Raw genomic sequence first — 25,357 nt, 5'->3', positions numbered from 1 at the left:
CTACAGGGGGATTTTTGGCCAGTAGAACCCCCCCCCCCCCCGCTTCATCTCTCCGGTGCCTGGCTCCGGCCTCCAGGGGTCGGGCTGTGGAGAGGAGCCCAGCCAAGAGGCGGCTGCTTCTCCCTAGCCTGTCTCAGCCTCAGAGTTTATGGCAAGCTCCTCAAGAAGAACTCTGGTCAAGAACACCCCCCAGACCTCCCCTTGAAGCCGTGCAAATGCAACAGTGCACATATACTGTCAAACTTAAAAAAAAAAACCAACCAAGCCACACCATGTTCCCAAAAGAACTGCCTCCTGAACCTTGGCGACATCTGGGCATCAAGCATTGGTGCAGATAAAGGGGACTAATTCACCACCAGCAGAAGAAAACAGTTGTGTGGTGGTTTAAATTGACAGTGTGGGAAATTTAAATCCTCTGGATATAAAGGTTGGTCATGAGCACCAAGGGGAAAAAACAATGGCGGGATGGACCATGTGCCACACTAGTCTGACAAAAGACATGGATGTGGCCACTAGGTGTAACTGGAGCAGAGGTTACTACAGTTCAAGTGGCAGGTGCATGAGTCAGCATTTGGTGAGCTGTGCATCATGGGAAGTCTGATGCAACATGCACAGTGGATTAAGCCAGCCAGCAGTGCATCATAGAATCATAGAATCAGAGTTGAAAGAGACCACAAGGGCCATCCAGTTCAACCCCCTGCCATGCAGGAATTCTCACTCAAAGCATTCCCGACAAATGGCCATCTGTTTAAAGACCTCTAAGGAAGGAGACTCCACTACACTCCAAGGGAGTGTGTGCCACTGTCGAACAGACCTTATGTCAGAAAGTTCCTCTTAATGTTGCAGTGGAATCTCTTTTCCTGTAGCTTGCATCCATTTTTCCAGGTCCTAGTCTCTGGAGCACCAGAAAACAAGCTTTCTCCCTCCTCAATATGGCATCCCTTTAAATATTTAAACAGGGCTATCATACCGCCTCTTAACCTTCTCTTCTCCAGGCTAAACATCCCCAGCTCCCTGAGTCATTCGTCATAGGGCATGGTTTCCAGACCCTTCACCATTTTAGTCGCCCTCCTTTGGACATGCTTCAGTTTCTCAATGTCCTTTTTGAATTGTGGTGCCCAGGACTGGACACAATATTCCAGCTGGGGCCTGACCAGAGCAGAATACAGTGGCACTATTACTTCTCTTGATCTAGACACTATACTTTTATTGATGCAGCCTAAAATTGCATTGGCCTTTTTAGCTGCCACATCACACTGTTGACTCATGTTCAACTTGTGGTCTACTTGGACTCCTAGATCCCTTTCACATGTAGTCTTGTTCAGCCAGGTGTCCCCCATCCTATATCTGTGCATTTCATTTTTCTGCCCTAAGTGAAGCACCTTTCATTTCTCCGTGTTGAAATTCATTTTGTTAGCTTTGGCTCAGCTTTCTAGTCTATTAGGTCATTTCGAAGTTGGTGTCATCTGCAAATTTGATAAGTATGCCTCCAGTTCTGTCATCCAAGTCATTGATAGAGATGTTGATTAGCACTGGGCCCAGGACAGAACCCTGTGGCACCCTGTTGGTCACTTCTCTCCAGGATGAATAGGAGCCACTGTTGAGCACCCTTTGGGTTCATCTAGTCAATCAATTACAAATCCATGTAACAGTTACAGTGCATCATGGGCAATGTTATGATGCAACAGGTACTGGATATGAAACCAACCAAGTTTCATTGGTGGCATGACTAGCACATGACTTCCAAGAAGACCACCTACATGATATCCAAGAAGACCACCTATATTCTCTCCATTCATCTCCGTTGTTGGGTTTTTATGGTTGGTGGTTGGCAAAGCACTTTGTTAAGTTTGTATAGCTGTGAGTATTCAAGATGGCTGTCTGATACTCTGTGCAATCTTTGTAAATAGTCTGCAACAAAGATTAAAAGGCCCTCGTGTTGGGTGAAGTCTCGCAGTCTGGAGATTTATTTCCCCAGGCTGGAGCTGAAAGTGGCAGTCTGTGTGTGGGAGGAAATTTGCAGACAAGGCAAGGATGCCCACTATCCCCACTACTGTTTATCTTGGTGTTGGAATTTTTGTTGAACAAGATTAGGAAAAATCAAAAGATAAGAGGAATCAAAATAAAGGGAACAGAGGTAAAGGTTCAAGCATATGCTGGTGACCTGGTGGTAATAGTGGAAAATCCAATAAATAATGTCGAACATGCGATGCATGAACTAAAATAGTATGGAAAGCTATCAGGATTTAAAATTAATAAGGGAAAATCGATGATAATAACTAAAAATCTAAGTAAAAAGAAAAAGGAGATATTGAAACAAAAAACAGTATGTGAAGTGACAAATAAAGTAAAATATTTAGGAATATGGATTTCTAATAATAATATGAATCTTTTTGATAACAATTATAAAGTAATATGGAAAAATATTAAAAAGGAATTATCTAGATGGTCCAATCTAAACCTGTCTATCCTTGGTAGAATATATGCAATAAAAATGTGTATATTACCAAAAATCCTATTTACTAATCTACCAATCAACATAAAGTATAAGATCTTAGATCAATGGAATAAAGAATTTAGAAGCTTTATCTGGAAAGGAGGAAAAGCAAGAATTAGATGGAATAATCTAAAGGAGAAGAAGGAAAATGGAGGATGTAGTATGCCGTATTTAAAAATGTACAGATGGGCGTGCAATATGCTATGGTTACAAGAGTGGATTAAATTGGAGGGAAAAGATACTTTAAACTTGGAAGGAGCTGAACTTCCTTTCGGATGGCACGCGTATCTTTAGTACAATAAAGCTAAGATACATAAAGATTTTTATAACCCAATACAAAGAGCGTTAATAGAAACATGGAATGTAATTAAATTAAAGTTTTACTATAAAATACCAGGATGGGTGTCAACACAGGAAGCATTTGCTAATAGATGGGACCAAAAAGAATACTGGCTGAAATACAAAGATATAATTAAGAAAAATGAAAAACAAGAGATAATCATGAAATCTAAGGAGGAACTAGATAAGGAGAAAAGAGAAAGTAATTGGTACAGCTACTATCAAATGAGATGTAGATTTAAAGAAGACATAAAAACAACAGGGATTGAATTGAATTTAACAGAAGTAGATAAGATAATAATGAATGAGGAAGAAAAGAAAATACCAAAATTCTATAATTTATTCAGAGACAGAGAACCAATAAAACAATATATGATAGACTGGGCAAAGGATTTCGGGCATAATATACCATTGTTAGCATGGGGAAAAGCCTGGAAAAGAACAAATTCATTCACGAAAAGTCAAATTTTAAAAGAAAACTTTTTGAAAATCAGTAACAGATGGTACTATACAGCTGCCAGATTGAGAAAGATATTAAAAACCGATTCAGATATCTGTTGGAAGTGCCAAAAAGAAAAAGGAACAATGGCTCATATGTGGTGGAAGTGCAAAAAGGTAAAAGGATTTTGGGACGAAATACATAAAATAATACAGCAAATATTTGGTATTAAATATAGAAAAAGACTAGAATTGTATTTATTAAATATGACTTATTACTTAAAGACAGAGGATGAGAAAAGTCTATGGAGAATTATCTTATATATGATAACGTTGGCTAGAGTACTTATAGCTAAAAATTGGAAACTAGAGGGAAAACTGCAAATAGATGAGTGGTTATGGAAGTTGAATGAAATTAGACAGACATACTCTCTCATGTGCAATAGATGATAAAGAAGAAGGAAAATATTGAAAAAGAATGGAGACAAATTGTGATATTCCTAGAAAAAAGATGGTGTGTAGATAAAAGCTGGTTTACTTTATGATATATAGATGTACAGTATAAAAAGAGGAAATGATCTGGACCAGGGTTAGAAATATATATAGAAAAGAAAGAACAAGGTTATGGAAATTGGAGATAGAAATTGGAGAATACATGTGGTTATACAACTGTATTAGAAGGAAAAATGTATTATTTTGAAGCTTTTTTTGTGATCTGGGGTTGTATATAGAATTATTTGCAAGAAAAGAATTAAACATATAAGAAGCAACTCAAGGAAACAGCGAGAAGACAGGAAATAAAGAAAATGAAGATCAACAGGACATAAGTATATGAACTAGATTTTGTGTTCCTTAATTTTTATGTACTGCAAAATTAATAAAGATTATTTGAGAGTGAAATTTGCTGTGCAGCTGCAGGCCTCGCAGAAGCTTCGCTCTTCACAGACCTTCTTCTAGGCCTCCTGCCTATGTGCCTCATAGAATCATAGTTGGGGACACAGCTTGTCTCTCTACGCCCCAACAGTTCCATCCCCTGCTCACTTTCTGCTCATTACCCCTACCTCCTGGGTGCCCTGAATGGGATTGTAAACGCATTCCCATTGGCAGCTCCCTAAAAAATCCCGGTGCTTTTGAAAAGATGTGGGAAATGCCTTGATTTCAAAAGCACCAGGTTAAGGGAGATTTGAGTTGTTCTCCCCCCCCCCCCCCCAACTCAGGTTGGGAAAACCTGGTGCAAGTATAAATAACTTCATTTTAAACTGGATGGCAAACCGGTTTATACCATAGTGTGAATTGGCCCATAGTATAAGTAGCATTTCTTGCCTGTAAATGTTACTATTATATACAGATATAGGACTCAGTTCTCCCTTTGTTCTATTCTCTCCATTCATCTCACCCCTGCCCCATGTATCTGTCTCGCCCTCTCTCTCCCTCTAATCTACCTACCCCTTTTTTGGACGATGAAGACAAAATCATTGGAAAACATCACAATGTGGTGTACATGCAATGGAATGACCAGCATTCAGGAAGATCTGAACTTGGTGCCTAGTTCTAGCCCCACTGTGCAACCCTGAACAAGTTATTTCCCTCCTCTACAGCCTTTCCTATTGATTACAATTCTGTTTGGACAGGAACTCTGGTCTGAAACACACTGCAGAAATAATCCAGTTTGAAGCCACTTTAACTGACTTGGCTGCGCTTGGGAATCCTAGGAATTGTAGTTTGTTGTGGCCCCAGAAGCTCTCTAACTAATAATAATAAATAATAAAAACTTTATTTCTAGCCCTCCTTTCCAAAGATCAAGGCGGGTTCCAATAAATAAGTTATGCAGTCACATAACACATAATAAAAGCAGCAAACAAAGTACAATTATACAGATTAAAAATACACATAACAATATCCAACTAGCACCAATAAAGCAGCAGAAGGGGAGAGAAGAAGCTACATCGGGGCATTAGGGGTATGCTCCTGAAAAAGATATGTTTTTAGCCCCTTTTTAAATTGGTCAAGGGAGGAGGCCGAGCGGAGCTCGCTGGGAAGCAAGGTCCAGAGCTTAGGGGCCGAGATGGAAAAGGCCCTCTGTGCGGTGGCAGAATATCTAGCTTCTGGAACTCTCAGCAGTTGCTTCCCGGCCGACCAGGAGTGTGCGGGGCGGATTGTATGGAGAGAGGTGGTCCTCCAAGTACCCTGGGCCCAAGCCATTTAGGGCTTTAGAGGTAATAACCAACACCTTGTATTGTGCCTGGAAGCAAATGGGCAGCCAATGAAGGTCTTTAAGCACAGGTGTTATATGGCTGGCCCTGGAGGATCCAGAGACCAGTCTGGCTGCCATATTCTGAACCAATTGTAGCTTCCGAGAGTGGTACAAGGGTTGCCTCATGTAGAGCGCATTACAGAAATCCAACCGAGAGGTCACCAGAGCATGTACCACCGTTTCAAGGTCCCCCCGGCCCAGGTAGGGTCGCAGCTGGCGTATCAGCTGAAGCTGATAACAGGTGCTCCTGACCGTCGCATCCACCTGAGATGTAAGGTGGAGCGACGAGTCAAGGAGCACCCCGAGACTGCGAACTGAGTCCTTCACGGGGAGCGTGATCCCGTTCAGGACAGGTGGACAAATAACCATCCCCGGGCCCGGGGAACCTATCACGAGCACTTCTGTTTTCTCTGGATTCAAACTGAGTCTGTTTTCCCTCATCCAGCCCATTACCGACTCCAGACAGGCATCCAGAGGAGAGATGCCATCCCTGGTCACTGCATAAGTCGGAGACACAGAGAAATATATTTGTGAGCCAAATGTCTCACAAAACTACAGTTCCCATGATTCCCTAGCACTGAGCCAGGGCAATTAAAGCGGTCTCAAACTGGATTATTTCTGCAGTACGGATGCAGCCTCTGTTTTCTTATAAGCATGTGCTATGCTTTATAGACTGGATGCTTGACTTACTGCATTACAATTTATCTGTGAAACTCTGGCACTGCCTGACAGCCAGCTGACACCCTTGAGCTATGTAAGCCCTGTACATCTGCATACTGTGCAGCCATTAAGTTCATTGTTTCTTCCTGAAATACAAGACAAAATAAAAGCTTCCAGTTTTCTAAAAAGGTCAGAAATTACAGGAGTGCCTCACCACCACAGCTTCTGCATTTGAATCAGGTAGTTCAGTGGGCATCTTTTCTGGCTGCCTGAAGAGATTTGCTGAAGCCCTCTGATGTGTAAATAAAGCCCTGAGGCAGAAAATATGGTAACTAAAGCCAAAGGTCTTGCTCTGACTGCAGGGAAAATGCCTTGTACTTACTTGTCATTGAAGTCATCTTGAGTCAAATTGTAAAGGAATTCCTCCATGATTTCATATTCTTCCATGACCTTACTTATCAACTCCTACATAGTGGCAGGTGGAAAAAGAAGCAGACAGGCAGGCTTTATTGGCATGATCTGTATTTCATTCCATGCATGGTATATTATTATTGTACAAAAAGTAGTATCTATGAGTCTCTGAATCTAGTTAGATTCTGGTAAAATGAAAAGAGGGAAAGTATTCTATTGGGTAGCTCTTAGGTTATGGCTGTGATTCCCAAAGTGGGTGGTACTGCTCCCCCAGGGACAATGGAAAGATTGGGGGGGCAGTGAAGGAAAAGGGAGTGGTGGGGGTGGTAAGGAAAAACAAAGTGGCGGGGGGGGGCTTCAGTAAAAGTACTAAAGGCTTGGGGCAAAACAGGGGTCCTCGGGACCTGCAAGTTCCTTTAGGTCATTGCAATGATGCATTTTGTTAATCAGAAAATTGCTCTGGTTAATTTAATATGATACTATTTTGATACTAGGAGATTAAGAAAAGTACTGTAAATGTTAATGGACAGTTTATCAATATGCTAATATTCAGTGCCCAAAATAAGGACTAAATACTTTAAATATCATCATCATCATCATCATCATCATCATCATCATCATCATCATCTTCTTATATCCCACCTTTCTCCCAATATAGGGACTCAAGGCGGTGAATAGCAGATTTAAAAATACAATTTAAAAACAATGCAACATTAAAATATATAAATATAAAATTTGAAAAACAATTAAACCATTTTAAAAGTTAAAACAGTTATGAGTTAAAATAAAATATGTTAAAAATACAAACCTTAAAATGTAATTAGCACAACATTCTCAGCCCTTACCAGTTTGCAAAGGCCTGCAGGTACAAGAATGTCTGTCACTGGAAAGACAGTAGGGGTGGAGCCACCTTGGCCTCCCTAGGGAGCAAGTTCCAAAGCTTGGGAGCAGCCACTGAAATGGTTCTCTCTCTTGTTCCCACCTGAGAGGGTGGTGGGACAGAGAGAAGGGCCTCTCCAGATGATCTCAATACTTGGGGGGCGGGGGCTAGTACAGGGAGATACAGATACCCAAGCCGTATAGGGCTTTCTAAGTCAAAATCAGCACTTTGAATTGTGCCCAGAAACGAAGTGGCAGCCAATTGAGCTGTTTCAACAAGGGAGTTCTATGCTCCCTGTAGCCTGGCTGCAGCTCTTTGGACCAGTTGAAGTTTCTGAGCACTTTTCAAAGGCAGCCCCACATAAAGCACATAACAGTAATCCAGATGGGATGTCACCAAGGCATGTACCACCATGGCCAGATCTGACATCTCCAAGAATGGGCACAGTTGGTGCATGAGCTGTGCAAAAGCAATCCTGGTCACCACCAATACCTGGGCTTCCATGCTCAGAGCTAAATCCAAAAGTATCCCCAAATTACAAACCTGAGTTTTCAGGGGGAATGTAACCCCATCTAACACAGGGTGAAGCCATATTCCCAGATCTGTCTTTCAACTGACCAGGAACACCTCTGCTTTATCTGGATTAAGCTTCAATTTGTTTGCCCTCATCCAGGCCACTACTGAGGGGTTTAGGACAGAAACAGCTGACAGAACAGTTTAGGACAGAAACACAGGTTTAGGACACAGCTTCCTTGGAATTAGGTGGAAAGGCGTGATAGAGCTCGATATCATCAATGTACAGGTGACATCCTGCTTCAAAGCTCTGCACAACCTCTCCCAGCAATTTCATCTATATATTAAAAAGCATAGGGGACAGGACTGAGCCCGTAGGCCAGTGGCTCTACTATATTAATCTGTGATCATTGCAATTAGAAATAATCCTAACCTTCACTGTGTTTAAATTGTGACAATTTTAATTGATCATTTAGTGATATTTAATAATACCAACAGAAATTCAGAAAGAAATTTTAGTTTTTAGAAAGAAGTGTTATGTCCAGGACAAAGAGGATATATAATTAGCTGAGAGATCAAGTTTTTTTTTTGGGGGGGGGAGTGCTTGAATGAGAAGGTAAACCAGACTTCTCCTGGCCCTGAGTGCTTCTTTGGCCCCATTCCCACTCACTCATTTGCCCTGGATAGAATTGGGCAGATCCGGGTTCCCCCCTCTCAAATCTGCTCGGAAACAAGTACCCACTATCTTTTACTTTGATGTGGTACTGGTTTAAAATGAAGCCTCCTTTGCTGTCAATCCATTGGCCAACTGAATGGGGCCTTTCCCCCCTCCTTTTTTTAAAAAAACTGGCGGCAGTGTGCGCATATTCTGTCAACTTGTTCACGGGGGACTTTGGGAGGCCAGCAGAAGCGAAGGAACCAGGAAGGCAGGCAGCTCCTGCAGGATCCAGGTGCCTGTCCCCACTTGCCACCACCCAGCTCCTGCTCCTGCTTTGGAGGGGGAAGGGCCTCTCAGTCAGCGGCACTCCATGGCCGCGGCCACCGGCCACCGTCCTCCTCCTCAGCCCCGTGGTGCATGGTGACCCGGCAGAGACCAGGAGGCGGTGGAGGGACAGAGGGAGGCAGGGAAGGAGGCCGTGCCCTCCGCCTGATTCAGACCCGAGTGCCCACCACCTTCCGATAGGCTCGGCTCCACTCTGCTCTACCCAGCCCTTGGCCTCTCCAGAAGGAGGGAATGCCAGCTGGCTGAGTGGTCGAGGGGCCCCTCCTGGCCTGCCTTGCCCGCCTGCCTGCCTTGGGGGCCGAGGGTCAAGCAAACATGCTGCTCTTCGGCTCCCGGGTGTCACTCCCAGCCCACCCTGCCTCCTGTGAGTTCCTCCTGCTCCCTTTCCCCACTCCTTCACGCTGCCACCACTTGGCCTACTTTTCCTTCCTCCTCCTCTACTCTGCTCTTCCTCTTTCTTGGTTGCAAGTGCAGAGGAAGCGGGAAGAGGAGGAAGAGAGGGAAAGAGGAGATGGATGAAGAAGCTAAAAAATTAGGGCGAGCAGCGCAGGGCAGTGGAAGGTGAAAGAGGAGGAGCGGAAGAAGGAAAAGGAGGAGGAGGAGGACGATGATGACGAGCAGCAACAGGGCAATGGAGGGGGGTAAAAGGAGGAAAAAGAGGAGGAACGAGGAGAAGGCGTGGGGAGAAGAGGAAGAAGAGGAACAGGAAAAGGAAGAGAAGGAAGAAGAGCAGGAGGAAGAGGAGGTCAGGAGGAGGAGAAAGAGCCCACAGGGTTGGTGGCATTGGCAGAGGAAGAGGAGGGCGAATAAGGAAGAGCAGAGAAGGGGAAGAGGAGCAGGAAAAAAAGGAGGGCAAGCAGCAGCAGGAGGGTGAGAGGGGGATAAAGAGGGGGAGGAGGAAAGCAGAGAAGGTGAGAGAAGAGGAGAAGGAAGAGCCGCAGCAGTGGCGACAGTGAAGAAGAGGAAGAGGAGGAGGAGAGGGGGAAGAAGACAGAAGAGGTATCCCTCTGCTGCCTGCAACAATGAGAGTGGTGAGGCTGACATTGGCGAGGGGGTGGCAGCAAGCAAAGGAAAGAGAAATGTAGCAAAAGCATACACATTCTATCCATATGTACCCATCTGTAGCACAAGCATGCGCATAATCTGTCAATAAAATTACAAAAAAGGGGGGGGGGGAAAGCCGCTTGCAAAAAGCCGATGGGAGAGGGGAGGCATGATCCTATCACTGCCCGCTCTCTAACCTAAATCCCTGCCTGAACTTGACCTGATCATTACTGGGGCTGAATTCATATTTGCCGGCAGCAAGGAAGAACCGGTTTTTACAGAAAGAAAGGGTAAATAGTCTGCTTTCATAAACATTGCGCTAAGGGGGATTTGCCCTGGATCTGGTGTGGAAGCCCCTAATCGGGGAGTGAAAAATCGGTGTGAGTGAGAACTTCCAACTTTTAAACCAGTTTGGGAACCGGGATAAAATGTAGTCTGAATGGCTCCTTTGTAAAGCAGATTAAGTTGGCTTCATATGGCAGCTAGAGGGCAGATTTGAGTGATTTGCTGTGGGGAGATAGCAGTTGGAACTAAAATAAACTTTAGAAATCTCTTTCCTTCTCATTGTGCCCTTCCTTCTCTGTCTTTTCTTCTTTCCTGAAAGCTGTACATTTCCATAAATGGGGCGAGGAGCCAGGCAAGGGAACCTGGCAAGGGAACCATCCAATGGGAGTGCAGGTGGGCAGTAAGGAGGACAGGAAAACAAGAAAGGCTATCGGTTAATATGGTGTGCATACCAGCAAGCAAAAAACCATCAACTGCTATTTTCATGTGTCCTAAAAAGAATCCAATTCATTAAATACATGGTCATGTAGAAACATCCTTTGGTACTGTAGTGACTTCAGGTTGGGGGTACTGTTTGTTTTCCAAAATCAAACTGAGTTCTCAGAATCTCCATGTTAGCTATCTAGCCTTAAACAAAAGGAATTTCTCACCAAGAACACAGATTTATAGCTTCTTCCCAGGGGGCAGATATTCATATATCTAACATTGTGTTTAAAGCACTCAATATTAGTTTATTAGGTCTATACATATTTATTGGTTTTAAGAGAAGTTTTAAAAATGGCTTCTGTGATATAAAGTCAAGGAAAAAGCAAGTTCAGTATGTTTAACATCACTCTCATGGCCTCACAACCATGCTCTTAAAGAAGCCTAACTTTCCCGTTACCTCCTGAGCTTTCTGCTTCTCAGGAATTCCTTTCATCCACTCCCGCAGCTCAGCTAGTTCCTCAATGCTGTTTGGTTTTTCATAAATTTTTCGGCTGATGGCTTTGAAGGCTTCACAGATCTGCAGAAAAAAGTTATGAAGGTGTGAACGTTGAGACTGAAACAAATAGTTCAGTCAACTGAGACAAAAGAAATATATTTAATATCAGTGAAACTGAGGGCGAAGTACATATTATGAAGAATATATGGCTGCTGCCTATAAGAATAGTGACATCTTCCTGCAACCTCATGGCAAAAATTACCTAAGAAAACATGTGACATGCTTTATGTTGTCCTATTAATGTCTCCACAAACAAAGTGGATTTGGAGCAGAGGAACTCTAATCACACCAATTACACCATGTGTGTTCTTCTAAATATTATTGTGGAACATCAGGAAAAAAATGTGAGGTGGAGGAAACTGAGCATTCCTTGTAATGTGCAGTTTGGGTCCTAGATCTTGAACCTCTGTGACATAGGTCTTCATTTCAAGGCAGCAAACTGACTGTCACTATTAGAAAGGCATTAGACATGACTAAAATGAAAACAGCAGACCACACTGAATATACTTTACAGGATAATACTGAAAAATAACAATTTTGCTCATGAATATGCTTAGGAATGGAAAGAGGAGAATTATCAAACTTTCTGTCTGATGCTTCCCCTTCACTGACTCTTTTGCAGAGAACCATGTGATTTAATTGGCTGTTCTGTCTCACACCAGAGTTGTTCTGTTTTATTTATGCATTCTAGGAGGTCTTGGAAAAAATGTTTATGACTGCAGCCAAAATATTTTCTTATAATTGCACATTTCCAACTTGGCTATAAAATACTTCTTTAGGTGACAAGTACAAGCTATGAAACTCACATCTTCCACTTGGTTGTGTAAATTCTTAGCCAATATATCCAGCATAGAAGTGGCCAAAGCTTTGCATTTCTTGGAGAGGTTTTGCCTTACACCTTCAACACTGAGATGAAAGGGACCAATGACCATGTTGCTGGGCAAACTGTTGTCCAGTAAGTCCTTTTCTGTTAAATGCATGTTTACGATCTCTCTCACTTCTTGAGCAGGGGGACATTGGACTTCATATTGTCTAGAAATACACAGAAGTATTATTGAGGAAAGAGTTACCCAAATAAGAGTTGAACACAACACTCCAGAACATACTTGTGTATTCACATTTGTATATACTTGAGAAATAATGTGCAATATCCTGCACTGGGAGATGGAGAGAAAAATTCTGCCCAAGTGGAACCATGCTCCTTTTGTCCTCTTCCCTCCCTTAAAACCTACCTTTCTAATGCTGGTCCCACCCTCTCAATAAGCATGGCTAGTGCAGAGCAAGGGATAGTGGTGGCTATGCCCCTTTCATCCTTTGGGATGTTTGGAGGTATCCTAGGATGTCCAGAATATGTCTTTCTCATTGTGCATCTAGCTACAGGGACACATCCAGATGCTCTTCTATTGCCTTCTGCTCTTTACCAACATGAGACAGATGGCTTTTAAGGCGGTTTGGCATCATTGCACACAGGATGTGTTGAATCCCCACTTCTTGCAGTAACCAAAAAGAGACATCTGCCAGTATTACCCCAGTAAAAGCCTTCAAGATCATTCAAATGAACTTGTATTTTCATTCCAGGCTGTAATACTATGCACATCTATTTGTGAATAAGTCTCACTGAACTCAGTCATTTTTTTTCAGTAGACATGCATAGGATTTCACTCTTTGATGTCATTCAAAATCTCCCAGGATTTTGTCATTCAAAAATCTGTGTATTGCCATAGACTGTTCAGCCAGCTCTCATACATGTTTACACCAAAATTAGTAGCAGTAAAATTAATGGGGTTTATTCTAGGTAAACAAACACAACGACTGGGAAGAATCTAGTGGTTCACACAAAAGTCAGACTAGTAACTACTTCCCAAAGAGCATACACTACTATGACGCCCACGCTTTGGAACAATCTTCCGGAAGAGATCAGAAGGATTCCAACTTTAGATGCCTTTAAGAAGGTACTAAAAACACACCTCTTCCGGCAAACATACCCCCCTGATCTCCTATAAAAACAGAAGAAAACTTCACCTCAGGAAAAATTAAGATAACTTTATCACAGGATGTATTGTGGTTTTAATATTGTACTGTCATACTTTGTTATTACAAGGTTTTAAAATGTTTTTAAATTGTAATTTTAGACATTTTGTAATTTTAGATATGTGTTGTTGAAATACTGTTGTAATCCCGCTTCGATCCGTTAGGAGGGGTGGGAAAATAGAAATAGAACTTCTTATTATTATTATTATTATTATTATTATGGCTATAATTTTGCATAAGAACAGAGGAATCGAGTGCAGGTGAAGACAGTTTTCAGTGCCTGTGCTAATAAGATGAAAAGCGGGGATCATGTCTCAAGACCTCAAGGTCATGTTGGCTACTTTAATTTGGAACTTGATGTAGGTCTTAATTTGTGTAAGAAAAGCAGCAGCTAAATCGACACCACTGCCATATATACTTTGTTACTGGAGAAAGTGATGAAGAAATAGAAAGGTTTGAAAATAGTCAAAAAGATCATACTTACACAAATCAAAAATACAAAGAGAAATATCAAGGGCAAATAACCACAAAATGAATCCGAACCCATCTGAGTGAAGAGAGAAAAAGGAGAGATGGATTATGAAAGGCAACCTAGAGTTTTTTAAGATTCAAGGTTCTTAGATGGTGATTACAAGTGCTCATCGAACAGCAAGAGAAATATTAATAAGAGGGTAATAAGAAAAATCACATACAACAAACTGAATGTTAGAGGAGGAAAATAGAGCATTAAGTATGTGAGAAAATATATTCACTGATATCCAACAATATTAAACTTTGGTGAATAGGCTCAGGAAGCTGAATTTGTTATGCTACAAGACAGAATCACTCTAAAAAAAAAACACAAAAGCAAAAACCAGCCTTTGAGCATTTTGGACTGAAGAAAGGTGCAAGTACTTCTGGGGCAAAGACCAGTTTAAAAAAAAAGCAAAGGAATATGAAGTGTTACTTTGAGTATTTTGATTTTTAGCGATATACCTGAGATTTTAAAGAGTAAACTGAAAAAGGTAAAGTTTGAACAGGGTATCACATCTGACAAAGAGAAGACATGGCTTGTAGTTCCCTGTTCAGTGTTCAACTGGAGGAAAATTCTTGTTAGTTGTTATCTGATCTGTGAAACTGCACTAAAATATGGGTAGTTTTATGAAAAGTATTACCTTACTCATGTTATCAACCTGAATTGTTACAGTAAAAAAAAAAAACAAAAAAACAGGGACTCAAACACTCTTAGTAGCATTAGCAAAAAAAACCAGTGATGTACCACAAAGATATTATAGCAAAGAGAACCAATATGATCTATTTCACAATGTCCTTCAGTAGACACAAAATCCTAAGTGGTCACAGCTGGAACAGAATATTGTATATCTAAATCTGGAACTGGTGCAAGGGATACAATCCATGCATTTGTGGATTGCTGCCTGACATATCCAGAGAGTGGAGTGAGATATCTGGGGAGGAGGGCTGCAGATGGATTGGAGGTGATGAAAATGACCTTTTCTTATGTGAAGAGAAGAGCAGTTTAGGAGCCAAGTCAATGTGTTTTGAGAAACCTTCTTTTTTAAAGAAAACATTTGTCAGTGAAGCAGGGAGTTCATCAACCCATCCTCCCAGTTTTTAGAATTTCCTACACTAGTTCCCACAGCATCATTTAAAAGAGACTTACTTTAGAAGATTATGGATATCACGGTTATTCAGTTCTAAGTATTTTTCATAATTCTTGGCATAAGCCTGGAGTGGGATCAGTGCTTTGCAGATGCATGTGCAGATAGTATTCCGCAGCTCTACCACTGCTGGCTCATTTATGCCCACAGACTCCAACAGTGGTGTGCCACAGATGAATATATTTTCAAGCACATACTGAAAAGGGGACAAAAAGAATAATCATTTATCATAAACTAGATTGCCATCTACTCCCATTTTTTTCCAACAAAGCAACTGTATAAAATTAAAACGCACCAGTGTTTCTGTGTGTGAGAGAGTGTCTCTGTGTAGCAGCCTTTCACAAGATGATATCTTAGAAATTTGTTGGAAGACAGCTTCCCAATTTCTTCAAGCAAGTATGGCCATGCTATCGGATAAGATGGAAGCTGTAGTCCCATATATCTTCAGAGTTCCATGTTGCAGGAACACTGATGCATAATAATAGTTACCAGAATTTGACCAGTATGAACAGAGGTCTGGAAGGATCACAATATAGAAACACATTTATAAAAGAACCTTATTTGAATTACCCACATCAAGGGTAATTTCATTTGTTCCAAGGCTGAATTTGCACTGCAGAAAGATCGACACCACTTTAACTGTCATGCCTCATTACTACGGAATCCTGGGAATTGTAGTTTGTTGTGGCACTAGAGCTCTCTGACAAAGAAGGATAAATGTCTCACAAAACTAAAATTCCCACAATTCCACAGCATTGAGCCATGGCAATTAAAGTAGTGTCAAACTGGATTATTTCTGCAGTGAGATGCAGCCGTAATGAATAGCTGTGGCCTACCTATAGTTGCAAACATTCCATCCTGTTCAGAGAGCAGGTATTTTGTCTATACAGTATCATGTGCATGTCCAGGTGTGAGTCTCCTTCTGCCTGAATAAAGACTCACACACAGAATTGAATAAAAATGGCCACAACTATTTATTGATTACAGGTATAGTTAGTTAGAACAAGCATGGGATTGGATCAGGGCATTGGACAACCCGCCTGCTGACCAGTGAGACCAACCTTTATCCTCTGCCAGATGAGATGAACCTCCAGTCTCTGTTAGGAAGTGGGGCAATGAGAATTCGCCCAAACGGGAGTTTTCTCAGCAAGAATTTCTACACCTCCTCTTGGGGTAGTGGTAGTGGAAATGCATAAACCCCTCACCTGGGCCAGCCATTTCTGCCACATTCTCCACCCCAGGTCCCATAAGGGGACCCCCATCCATACATTTACCAGAGTATTCCAACTTCCCATATCCCAAGCCCATGCCCTGTCCTGCATAGTTGTGACAAAAGCATGCAAAGCAAAATACAATTTGCCAAATGAACCTAGAATCTAGGGTGGGAGGGTAGCCTGGAGCTCCTCACACAGAAGGAGAACTGGCCCAACTGTCTGGGAACACAGCAATATATGCCACTCTGACCGACCAGAATGAAGACTGCAAGATTGAAGTCTTCCCTCTGGTTGGCTTCCCAGCAGCCAATGGGAGCCAAGCAAACAACTTGTTCCCCATTGGCTGCTAGGAACACAGCATCACCTTCTTGCAGCCTCATTTACTATCGTTTTCTGGCATTTAGATAAAACAACCAAATCCAGCTAATGCTCTCTGTGACACAGACCCCTTTGGAACATCTGCCTAGTGAGCTGCAGCCAAAATTGACATCAGTAGCTGGGAAGATGAAATGTCCAAACTATCACAGCAGAAGTGTATGGGAGGCGTAAAAACGCTGAGAAGAGGAAAATAATGTCAGTTTAAAGGAGGAGAATTAGCAGAAAGGGACCTCAGAGAGAGGCACCTTCAGACGGGAAGGGCTGTGGTTGTGTATTGTGATGTGATAGAAAGAGAAAGTAATATCTGAAGGGGAATTATTTGTTATATAATCATATAACCTGATATGACTAAAGGGTTATTGAATTCGAACTTGACTGAGAGATCTTATACTTATTACAACAATAAAAGTTACAGTCTGTCAGAAACAGACTACCAACAGTCAGAAACACACTATCAACTACACCAACCTATCTGGACACTGGAGTAAGACTGAGGTTTCTAGACACAAAGGGGGACCCTGATGAAACTGTGTGTTGTTTGCTTTCAAGTCATTTCTGACTTATGGCAACCCTAAGGTGAACCTATCACAGGGTCTTCCTGGAATGTTTCTTCAGAGACAGTTTGACATTGCCATCCTTGGAGGCTGAGAGACTGAGAATTGCCCAAGGTCACTCAGTGAGTAGGAGATAATGCTGAAGAAAGGACGGGAGCTGGGCTTTTTATTACGGTGAGACTGAGAGCCAGTATAAGAAGAATAAGGGACTGTTTTTGCCTGTCATATTCTCCTCCTTTAAACAGATGGTACTGCAACCCTCCTTACAGCCTCCTTAAACAATGCTTATAGAAAGAATATAAAGGAAACAAGAAATGGGCTGTGAAAGACAGCTCTTGATGGAAAAATGACTTCTCACCTTAGCCAAAATCAATAGCAACACATTTCAAAAACTGTGGACAAATAATCTTTAATTTATTCTGAAGGTCACTTTAATAACGATGTGTGTTGAGTTATCCAATACTGATATAATAAAGAAGATAAAGCACCACTAGATAAAGAGGTAATAAATGTATGAAACATGTAATCACACATCTTATACAGTGCCATTTACTTTAATGTCAGCACAAACAGCAGACATTATTGCTAGCACATGTAATTTGATGAGGTATGTTTTACTCAATACTATAAATGTTAGATGGATCCTCTGGAAATAAGTCACAAATATTAGCTAAATCCTCCTTCTGCAAAATTGTCCATGAACCCCTGCTGTCTACACATTAGTTGCTCTATATATGACGTCTGGAATGCCAACTGAGATTCAGCTGATATTATCTGAACTGCAATAGCAGTTTCATTTATATACCGCTTCATACCACACTAACCAGTCTCAGTGGTTTATAACTTGGAAGGATGCAAGGCTGACTCGACCCTGAGCCCCTGGCTGTTACTGAACTCACAACCTTATGGTTTGTGAGTGAGTGGCTGCAGTACTGACATTTAAACATTGTGCCACCAGTGAACACATTAAGGCTAAGAAATCAAAGCAACTCTTCCTTTCCTACATCTCAGTACAGTATACAGTAATTTTAGAATGGATGAACATATGCATACAGAAAATCATTCAAGACTTTTCATTATCCCTAAGCTGTGTTCCCACACACTTTCAGCTTTTCCAAATTTCACTGAAATATGAGCCACAGCACTGTTTTTCAGAAAGGGGAACTGGCCTGGAAATCTCCAGCACTCAGCATTAGTTTTGTCATATTACTCTACAATAACTAATATAAAATGCCTGCAGTGCTAGTGCAATGTCATAATAAGGTAATAATTAGGAACAGTAACAGGAGTTCTGTAGCCTCCCTCTCTAGTATAAGCATTTATTTTCAGCCAAAATGCAATGGTCTAAGTGTATTTTCTGTGGAATAAAATAATATGATTCGAGTAAGGTATCTCAAATTCTACAAATAACTTACTTTCTCCAGCTGTGGTATGGTGTGGGTAGCCAAGATTCCTTTATTAAACAGAGAAACAACAGATGTCTCAAAGTTCTCCAAAGGTGTGCTGAAATGAACACCAGAATTGTCGAGAACCAGATCAATTATGAACAGAGGATTTTTTCGTGGTCTGCAATAGGGAGAACACATGGAGACTGCTGAGATTGTTAAAAATGAATAGCTTCCAGCAGTACCTTCTTTGTTGATTTTTTTTAAAAGATCCACTAAGCTGGCAATGATAGAATCACAGAACTGTAAAGAATGTTAGAGATCACTGAGTCCAGGTATAGGCAAAGTGCAACCATAGTTTTCATTCCTTCAGCTTTTCTTAGTACTATGCTTTCTTACTTTCATCTTTACGATTCTCAATGGAGTTACATTCAATTTGTTTACTTTTGTCTTAATATATGCATTTTAAAATAGATTACATGCCCCATGTGAAGTCTATTGTTTCAGCCCATTTCACCAGTTTAACAAGATGACATGAATTAACTATGCCTATCGACAACGTCCATCAGATATCTACTGTTGCCCACAGATTTAGTGAAGGGACCGGCCAGATCAGCATGCACCATTTGGAAAGGTGTCTGGGTGATGCATTTGCTTTTCTTGACAACAGGAAAAGCCTTTAGCTTTATCTTGCTGCACACAGAACAATCCAGATGATTCCTGCAGTCATTCAATTTCAGCCCAGGACAAACACTTCCCAGTTTCCCCAAATTAGTGAAACCAGTGTGTCCCAGGCTCACAGTAACCCTTTAATGCCTGGTTACTATTAAAACCCACATTGTACATTTTCCTGGTGACTTTATATCCCAACAAGACACACTTGAGAGATTGCCATTCTCTGGTGTACTGAAGAAGAGGGAAGCTGGAATCCCATTATACCTGCTGATATAGGGTGCTTTAGGGATGGTCCTTGTAGGCAGTAATTAGGACATGGCAATCTCACATTTCAGTTCTGTTTCGTTCTAGGTCAGTGTACATAGGATATTCTAATAAACGCAGTGGCCTGTGCTCTGCTGATTTCACTTTGTACCCTGAAACTCCTGTCTGTCAGAAGCCAGTAATCATAAAATGAGAAATGTGGAAGTATGTCCCAGCCTTTGCTAATCAGACCTGTTGCAGCGGGAAAACTGAAGCCTGCCACAGGAGAGGACATAACTATAGTGTGCTCTGTTCTGACAGACAGTGCTATGCACAGTGATATCACTCATCAGAGGCCTTATAAATGACAGACCAGATATACATTTTTTCTTCAGAGTACAAAAAAGGAAACCTCTAGTCATATGAATAGAATACATTGATCAGTGTGTTTTCCCCTTTCCCCAAACTTGAAACATTTCCACTCATCTCTCCTTACCTGTACGGACTATTAACAAGGTCACTTCCCCATTCCATTTTTTCAGGACAATTAAGGACACTGTAGCAGGCATCCACAAAAAGCTGAGTGAAGTTTACTAATGAATCCTGGACAAGGTAACGTACAGAGTCCTGCAACATAAACTTGATAAGCTCCATCAGTTGATGAAGCTTGGACATCTGGTATACTTCCCATTTGGTCTCATATAAGTTGTACCAGCCTTTGCCTATGTCCCTCAGACTACTTCTCACTGCTATCTTTAAAGTATTGATCCAAGTATCCTTTAGGAACATTGATATCTAGGGGAAAATAACACAACAAAGAACGTCAGCTTCAATACTGATAGACACACATAACTATGTAACAAAATCTGGAGAACGGCAGCTGATTTCCAGTGGAAAAACAGCAAGGAGAGCATGAGGTAAGGAGCTTCCTGTATATATTTGGCTTTCTTTTCTTTTTTAAATACATTTTATTTAAATACACGTTATTTTAAAAATCATAAACGAACAATTGCATCTTTCAATAGGCAATATCACATGGAGGATTCATAAGGTTGGAAATGTTCTGATGTATGAGGTCAGTGGATGGAGACAGCAGCAAAAAAAAAAATGGAATGGGGCACAAGTTAAGTCTCCTCTCTTTACTTCTCAAATCATCACTATGAAGCTTATTCAGGGGAGCTGTGTTGGCTATATACCAAAGTACAACATCCAAAATCCACAAAACAGTGATACCTTTATTAATAACCAAAATGCACAAACACATGCAAACTTTCAAAGTTCCACTAGCTTCTTCACCAGGCAAAGGTGTTAAAGTACCTTTTGTATTGCTAATAAAATTTAAATTTTATCTCCTGGACTTTGGAATACTTTGTTATCTGTGCCACACAGCCGGGGGGGGGGGGGGGGGGGAGGGGGGGCTGCCACCATAGATATTCCTCCCCATCATCTCAACTAAGAACAACACCAACAACACTGGGACAAAATGCAGGCCTATAACTAACAGCATCATATTTATTTTATTTTTTTATCCTGTATGATTTTAATGCATTTACCTGATGAAGATAGCCAGTAGAGCTTGGAAAGCTTGCATCATGTATTTTCTGCATTTTGATTGGCCCAATAAAGGATGGTGGATTTTAGATGTTATTGTAATGTGAAGCTGCTTTGCTTTGAAAAAGCAGGCATTAGGGACTTACTATATGTGTGTGTGTGTGGGGGGGGGGGGGGGTTATCCACAGAATAGCATGCAGCAAGTTCAACTTCAGTAACAGTCTGATAATGGTACCAACTGTTCCCACAGCAATTTACATCAAGACAAAAATTTCCCTGTAGATTTATTTTCATCTCTCCGTCTATTTTTGGGTAAGTGTGCAACACTGGCTTTTAAAAACTGAGGGGGGAAATCTGGATGTTACTAAAATATGAGAGTTAGAGCTCTTCTTTCTAATATCCATTTACATTTTCAGGGGGGAAATATACAAGTGCTGCTACATTTCATAAAGAAATAGCAAAATGCTGAACCTTGCCCATCTTTCACACAAAACAGCTTTATCCCCTGAGAAAAACAACATGTACATTTCCCACTGTTTTCTTTTAAACTTGTTTCCTTCTTAACCTCCAGGCTGCTTTTTAAATGTGAGGTGGATTACAGATTAAAGACATTTGGGGAGTTTGGGAAGCTAGTGTCTTCAAACAACCCAATGTGCCTGCTTTGGGAAAGTAAAACCTCTGGAGCCCAAGAATCAAAACTGAAAACAGTGTCTGAAAAACTGTGTTGCCTTTAAAAATACCTGCTTACGCTGAAGGAGCATCTCATACTTCTTCCTCTAAGGAACTTTGTCCTCAATATATCTGTGGTTAAGTTGCACACAGTGGTAACTATGGCCTGGTACAGACCGCCCAAAAAGGGTGGTCTGCCGGTGCCCTGGTTTACTCCGCGAAGAAGCCGCAGCAGACAAACCGTGCGGCTTCCTGGTGAAGCAAAAAGAACCCGCAAAAAGCAGGTTCTTTTTGAGGCACCATAATGACACCGCAGTGCGCCAATGCTGCACTTGCAACATCATTATGGTGCTGCGACATGCGGACACTAGGCGTCTGTTGTGTCAAAAAGCCAGCGCCCATCTGTACAGGGCGCCGCCATTTTGATGTACAGAAGACATAGTAGGGTTGCGGAGCATTTGTAAGAGACGCCCCGAGGCAACCCTAGCATGTCATCAAGACATGCCACAAGACCCATCTGTACCGGATCTAAGAGTTGTAATTTAAAGTTGGTGGCTGTTTGCTCGATGGCTATTTATTTATTCCAAATTCCAACCTGCCACACAATATTCCAGTGTGGAGTGCTCTCATTCAGAGTTTAAGCAACCAGCCCCTTTCCGGCATACTCCATCCCATTCTCCCTCCCTACTAGTTTTCCATTTCATTCCAAAAGTCAGTCAACATACTATAGCCAATGAGCATGCTTAGACCTCAGTGGGCTGGCTCTGAGATCCAAACCATTTAGGAGGGTACCCTCTTTTAAAGTTTTTCTGACTCTTTGAAATCTGTACTAGAAGAACTGAATTTTTGTTTTGCAAATGGAATTTAAATTTCCTGGAATTTAAAAAAAAATGTTTCCCAGTACCACAAGACCAGAAGGAGGAGTGGTCTGCCTGCATGGCTGTCCCGCCATGCTCAAAAGAACACCACCAATATCTTAAACAAAATGCAGGTCTGTGACTAACATCTTCAAATGTTTTCCTCCTGTATTATTTTTAACACCTTTGCCTGATGAAGAAGCTTCAAGTAGAGCTTCAAAATCTTTGCAACATATAGTCATCCCTCCACATTTGCAATTTTGACTTTTGTGGGTTTGATTATTCACAGACTGGATTAATGTATTCTCTCTAGAGATCTCTTGATCCTCCAGTGTGACTTTATGGTCAACATTGACCAGAAGTCATGCTGCATGACTTAGATATTCCTCAAGAGTACAGTTCTCTGGGCATTTGTAGGTTCTCCAGAGCAATTCTATGGTCAACTTCTGACAGAATTTGACCAGAGTTGCTCTGGAGGAAGAACAGGTTGCTTACTTGTAACTGTGGTTCTTCAAGTGGTCATCTGTGCCCTCACACTATAGAGTTTGTGCCTGCAAAGAGACTCCATTTGGAAGCTCAAAAGCTGAGTAGATTGGCAGGTAGCCCCATCTACTCTCCTATACTGAGCATGCCCAATCCCACCAATCTAGCTCCATCTTCAGTTCAAGTTCACCACAAAAAATTACAGTGACCTGAAAGAGGGGAGGTAGGGCAGGTTTGTGTGAGGGCACAGATGACCACTTTAAGCAGCACAGTTATAGGTAAGGAACCTGTTCTTTTTCTTCATGGTCTCTGTGCCTCACACAATAAGATGATTAAAAAGCTTACCTGAGGACAGTGGGAAGACATAGTAGAATGGATGAGAGAACAGCACAACCAAAATTGGCATCCCGACCAGACCTGGAATCAAGCCTTTAGTGCTGGACAAACATGGAGGGTTCAAACCACACAGCAGCCTTGCAGAGATCAGGCAGGGAAACACCGTGGATGAAAGCAGCAGATAAGGAGAGCGCCCTGGTTGAGTGTGAGTACACACCAACAGGAGAAGGGCATTTAGCCAGTTTACAGGCTGGGAGAATAGTTTGTGCAATCCATTTTGCAAACCTTTGTGAAGAAACAGCTTTTCTTAGGTCCACCATAACAAACAAACAATTTGCTGGTCAACCTGAACTCAGCAGAACATTGAATATAAAAAGCCAAAGCATGGTGAACATGCATAGTCTTTTCCAAAGGAGTGGGTGGTTCTGGATAAAAGGTAGGCAGAATGATGTCCTGAGACCACCTTGGGGGAGGAAGGAAATATCTAGCCTGAGCACAGGTTTGTCCTTGTGGAAAATCAGATAGAGTTCATCTGAATGCAAAGCAGTGGGTTCAGAAGATCTTCTGGCTGAGGTGATACCAACCAATAATGCCAGTAAAGGACAATAGCCTCAGTGAAGTTGAACCCAAAGGCTCAAATGGAGGTCCAAGGAGGTGTTAATGGAGGAACTGGAGGGTACAGGAGATGTAGCCCCTTGAAGAATTGTTTAACTGTAGGAGAAGGGAAGAGTTGTGCAGAAGGAAAGCCATGAGGCTGGTTAGCCACTATGGCAGACAAATAAACTTTTAGAGAAGAGAAACCCAGTCCTTGGTCATGTAGGTGAAGTAGGAAGGGCAGAGCCATAGGTGAGGAAGTCTCTGCACATTCTTCAAAAAACACACAGTAGCACCTCCACTTGTAAGAATAGGAGCACTTGGTAGAGTCCTTACGAGAGGCAGAGAGAACCCTCGAAAGTTCAGGAGAGATCAGTACTGGATTCTTCAGGCTGTTAGATAAGAGGCTGTGCACATCTGGGTGGAGGACTGCCCCACTGGAGAGGGAGAGGAGGTCTGGCCAATCTGAAAGCTTGAGGTAACGGCCCTTGGAGAGGTGAAGGATAGGGGCAAATCAAGGTTGCCTTGGCCAGTATAGTGCAATCAGTATTGTGTTGGATCTGTTCTCTGTCATCTTGACCACTACCCTCACCACTAGGTGAAGTGGGGGAATGGCATAGAGGAGATGGCTGGTCCAATTTAAAAAGAAGGCATCTCCTAGGGAGTTTGTCTGGTCCTGGTACAAAAAAGTGGGCACTTCGCATTTTCTAGAGAGATGAAGATGTAGAAGAGCAAGGCCAGGAATATGTAGAAGAAGCAGGTCTAGAGCGTCATTGGGGGCGGAATGGACAGTATTGTTGCCTCTGGCCAGTGACATCTAACTTCTTCCCCGTAAGCCGGGCTTTGCAAAGGTGATCCATGGATTCATCAGTTTTAGCAGCAAAAAGACCTTCCCCTTCAAATGGGAGATCTTCAATACGCTTTTTAGCCTCATCAGAGAGGTCAGTGGATTTTAGCCAGGCATAATGCCAGAGAGCTACAGCACCAGAGATGACTTTAGAGGCACAATCCACAGAATGTCTGGCTGAGTGGGTTTGCTGGTTCACCAGTGAGAGGGCTTTACTATAGAAGTTCAATGCAGCTGCCTCCTAGTCCTCAGGCAGACTAGGTCCTCAGGCAAACTGTCATTCAGTCCCATAGAAACTTGTGACAGGCTGCCATGCAAGCCTGCATGTTGCCAACTTGAGATGAGTGTGCTGGCGAAGAGTAGAAACGCTGGCCAAAGATGTCCAGGCATTGCCCGTCCTTATCAACAGGAGCAGAATGTGCCCGATCTCCATGTGGAGTTGGAGAGCTATGAGACCTGATAGGAGAGGCAGCTCATGAGCATGGGAGCGGAGACAAAAAAGACAGCCTATAAGCCTTGGCTGGAGACTTGAATCTGACCGTACACAGAGTGCTGCTTAGCTAGAGAATGACCGAA

The 25,357-nt window shown here is 42.0% G+C and overlaps 1 protein-coding gene across 3 annotated transcripts in view; it reads right to left on the bottom strand.

Moving 5' to 3' along the window:
- DNAH1 (dynein axonemal heavy chain 1) overlaps positions 1-25,357 on the bottom strand; it is a 230,293-nt gene that overhangs the window by 171,029 nt on the left and 33,907 nt on the right. For all 3 annotated transcript variants that reach the window (XM_089524609.1, XM_089524619.1, XM_089524628.1), the window contains exons 11-16: positions 19,941-20,239; positions 18,557-18,707; positions 14,998-15,191; positions 12,113-12,338; positions 11,208-11,327; positions 6,571-6,653 (exon numbers count right to left, since the gene is read on the bottom strand). In XM_089524609.1, the coding sequence (XP_089380735.1) occupies positions 6,571-6,653; positions 11,208-11,327; positions 12,113-12,338; positions 14,998-15,191; positions 18,557-18,707; positions 19,941-20,239 (1,073 nt within the window). The remainder of the gene's footprint in view (positions 1-6,570; positions 6,654-11,207; positions 11,328-12,112; positions 12,339-14,997; positions 15,192-18,556; positions 18,708-19,940; positions 20,240-25,357) is intronic.

The sequence above is a fragment of the Sceloporus occidentalis genome, unplaced genomic scaffold (genome assembly GCF_023333645.1).
Source record: "Sceloporus occidentalis isolate IW3139 unplaced genomic scaffold, rSceOcc1.0.p SCAF_1, whole genome shotgun sequence".
In the NCBI taxonomy this organism is placed as follows: domain Eukaryota; kingdom Metazoa; phylum Chordata; class Lepidosauria; order Squamata; family Phrynosomatidae; genus Sceloporus; species Sceloporus occidentalis.
This window is presented reverse-complemented; position numbering and strand designations above follow the sequence as displayed.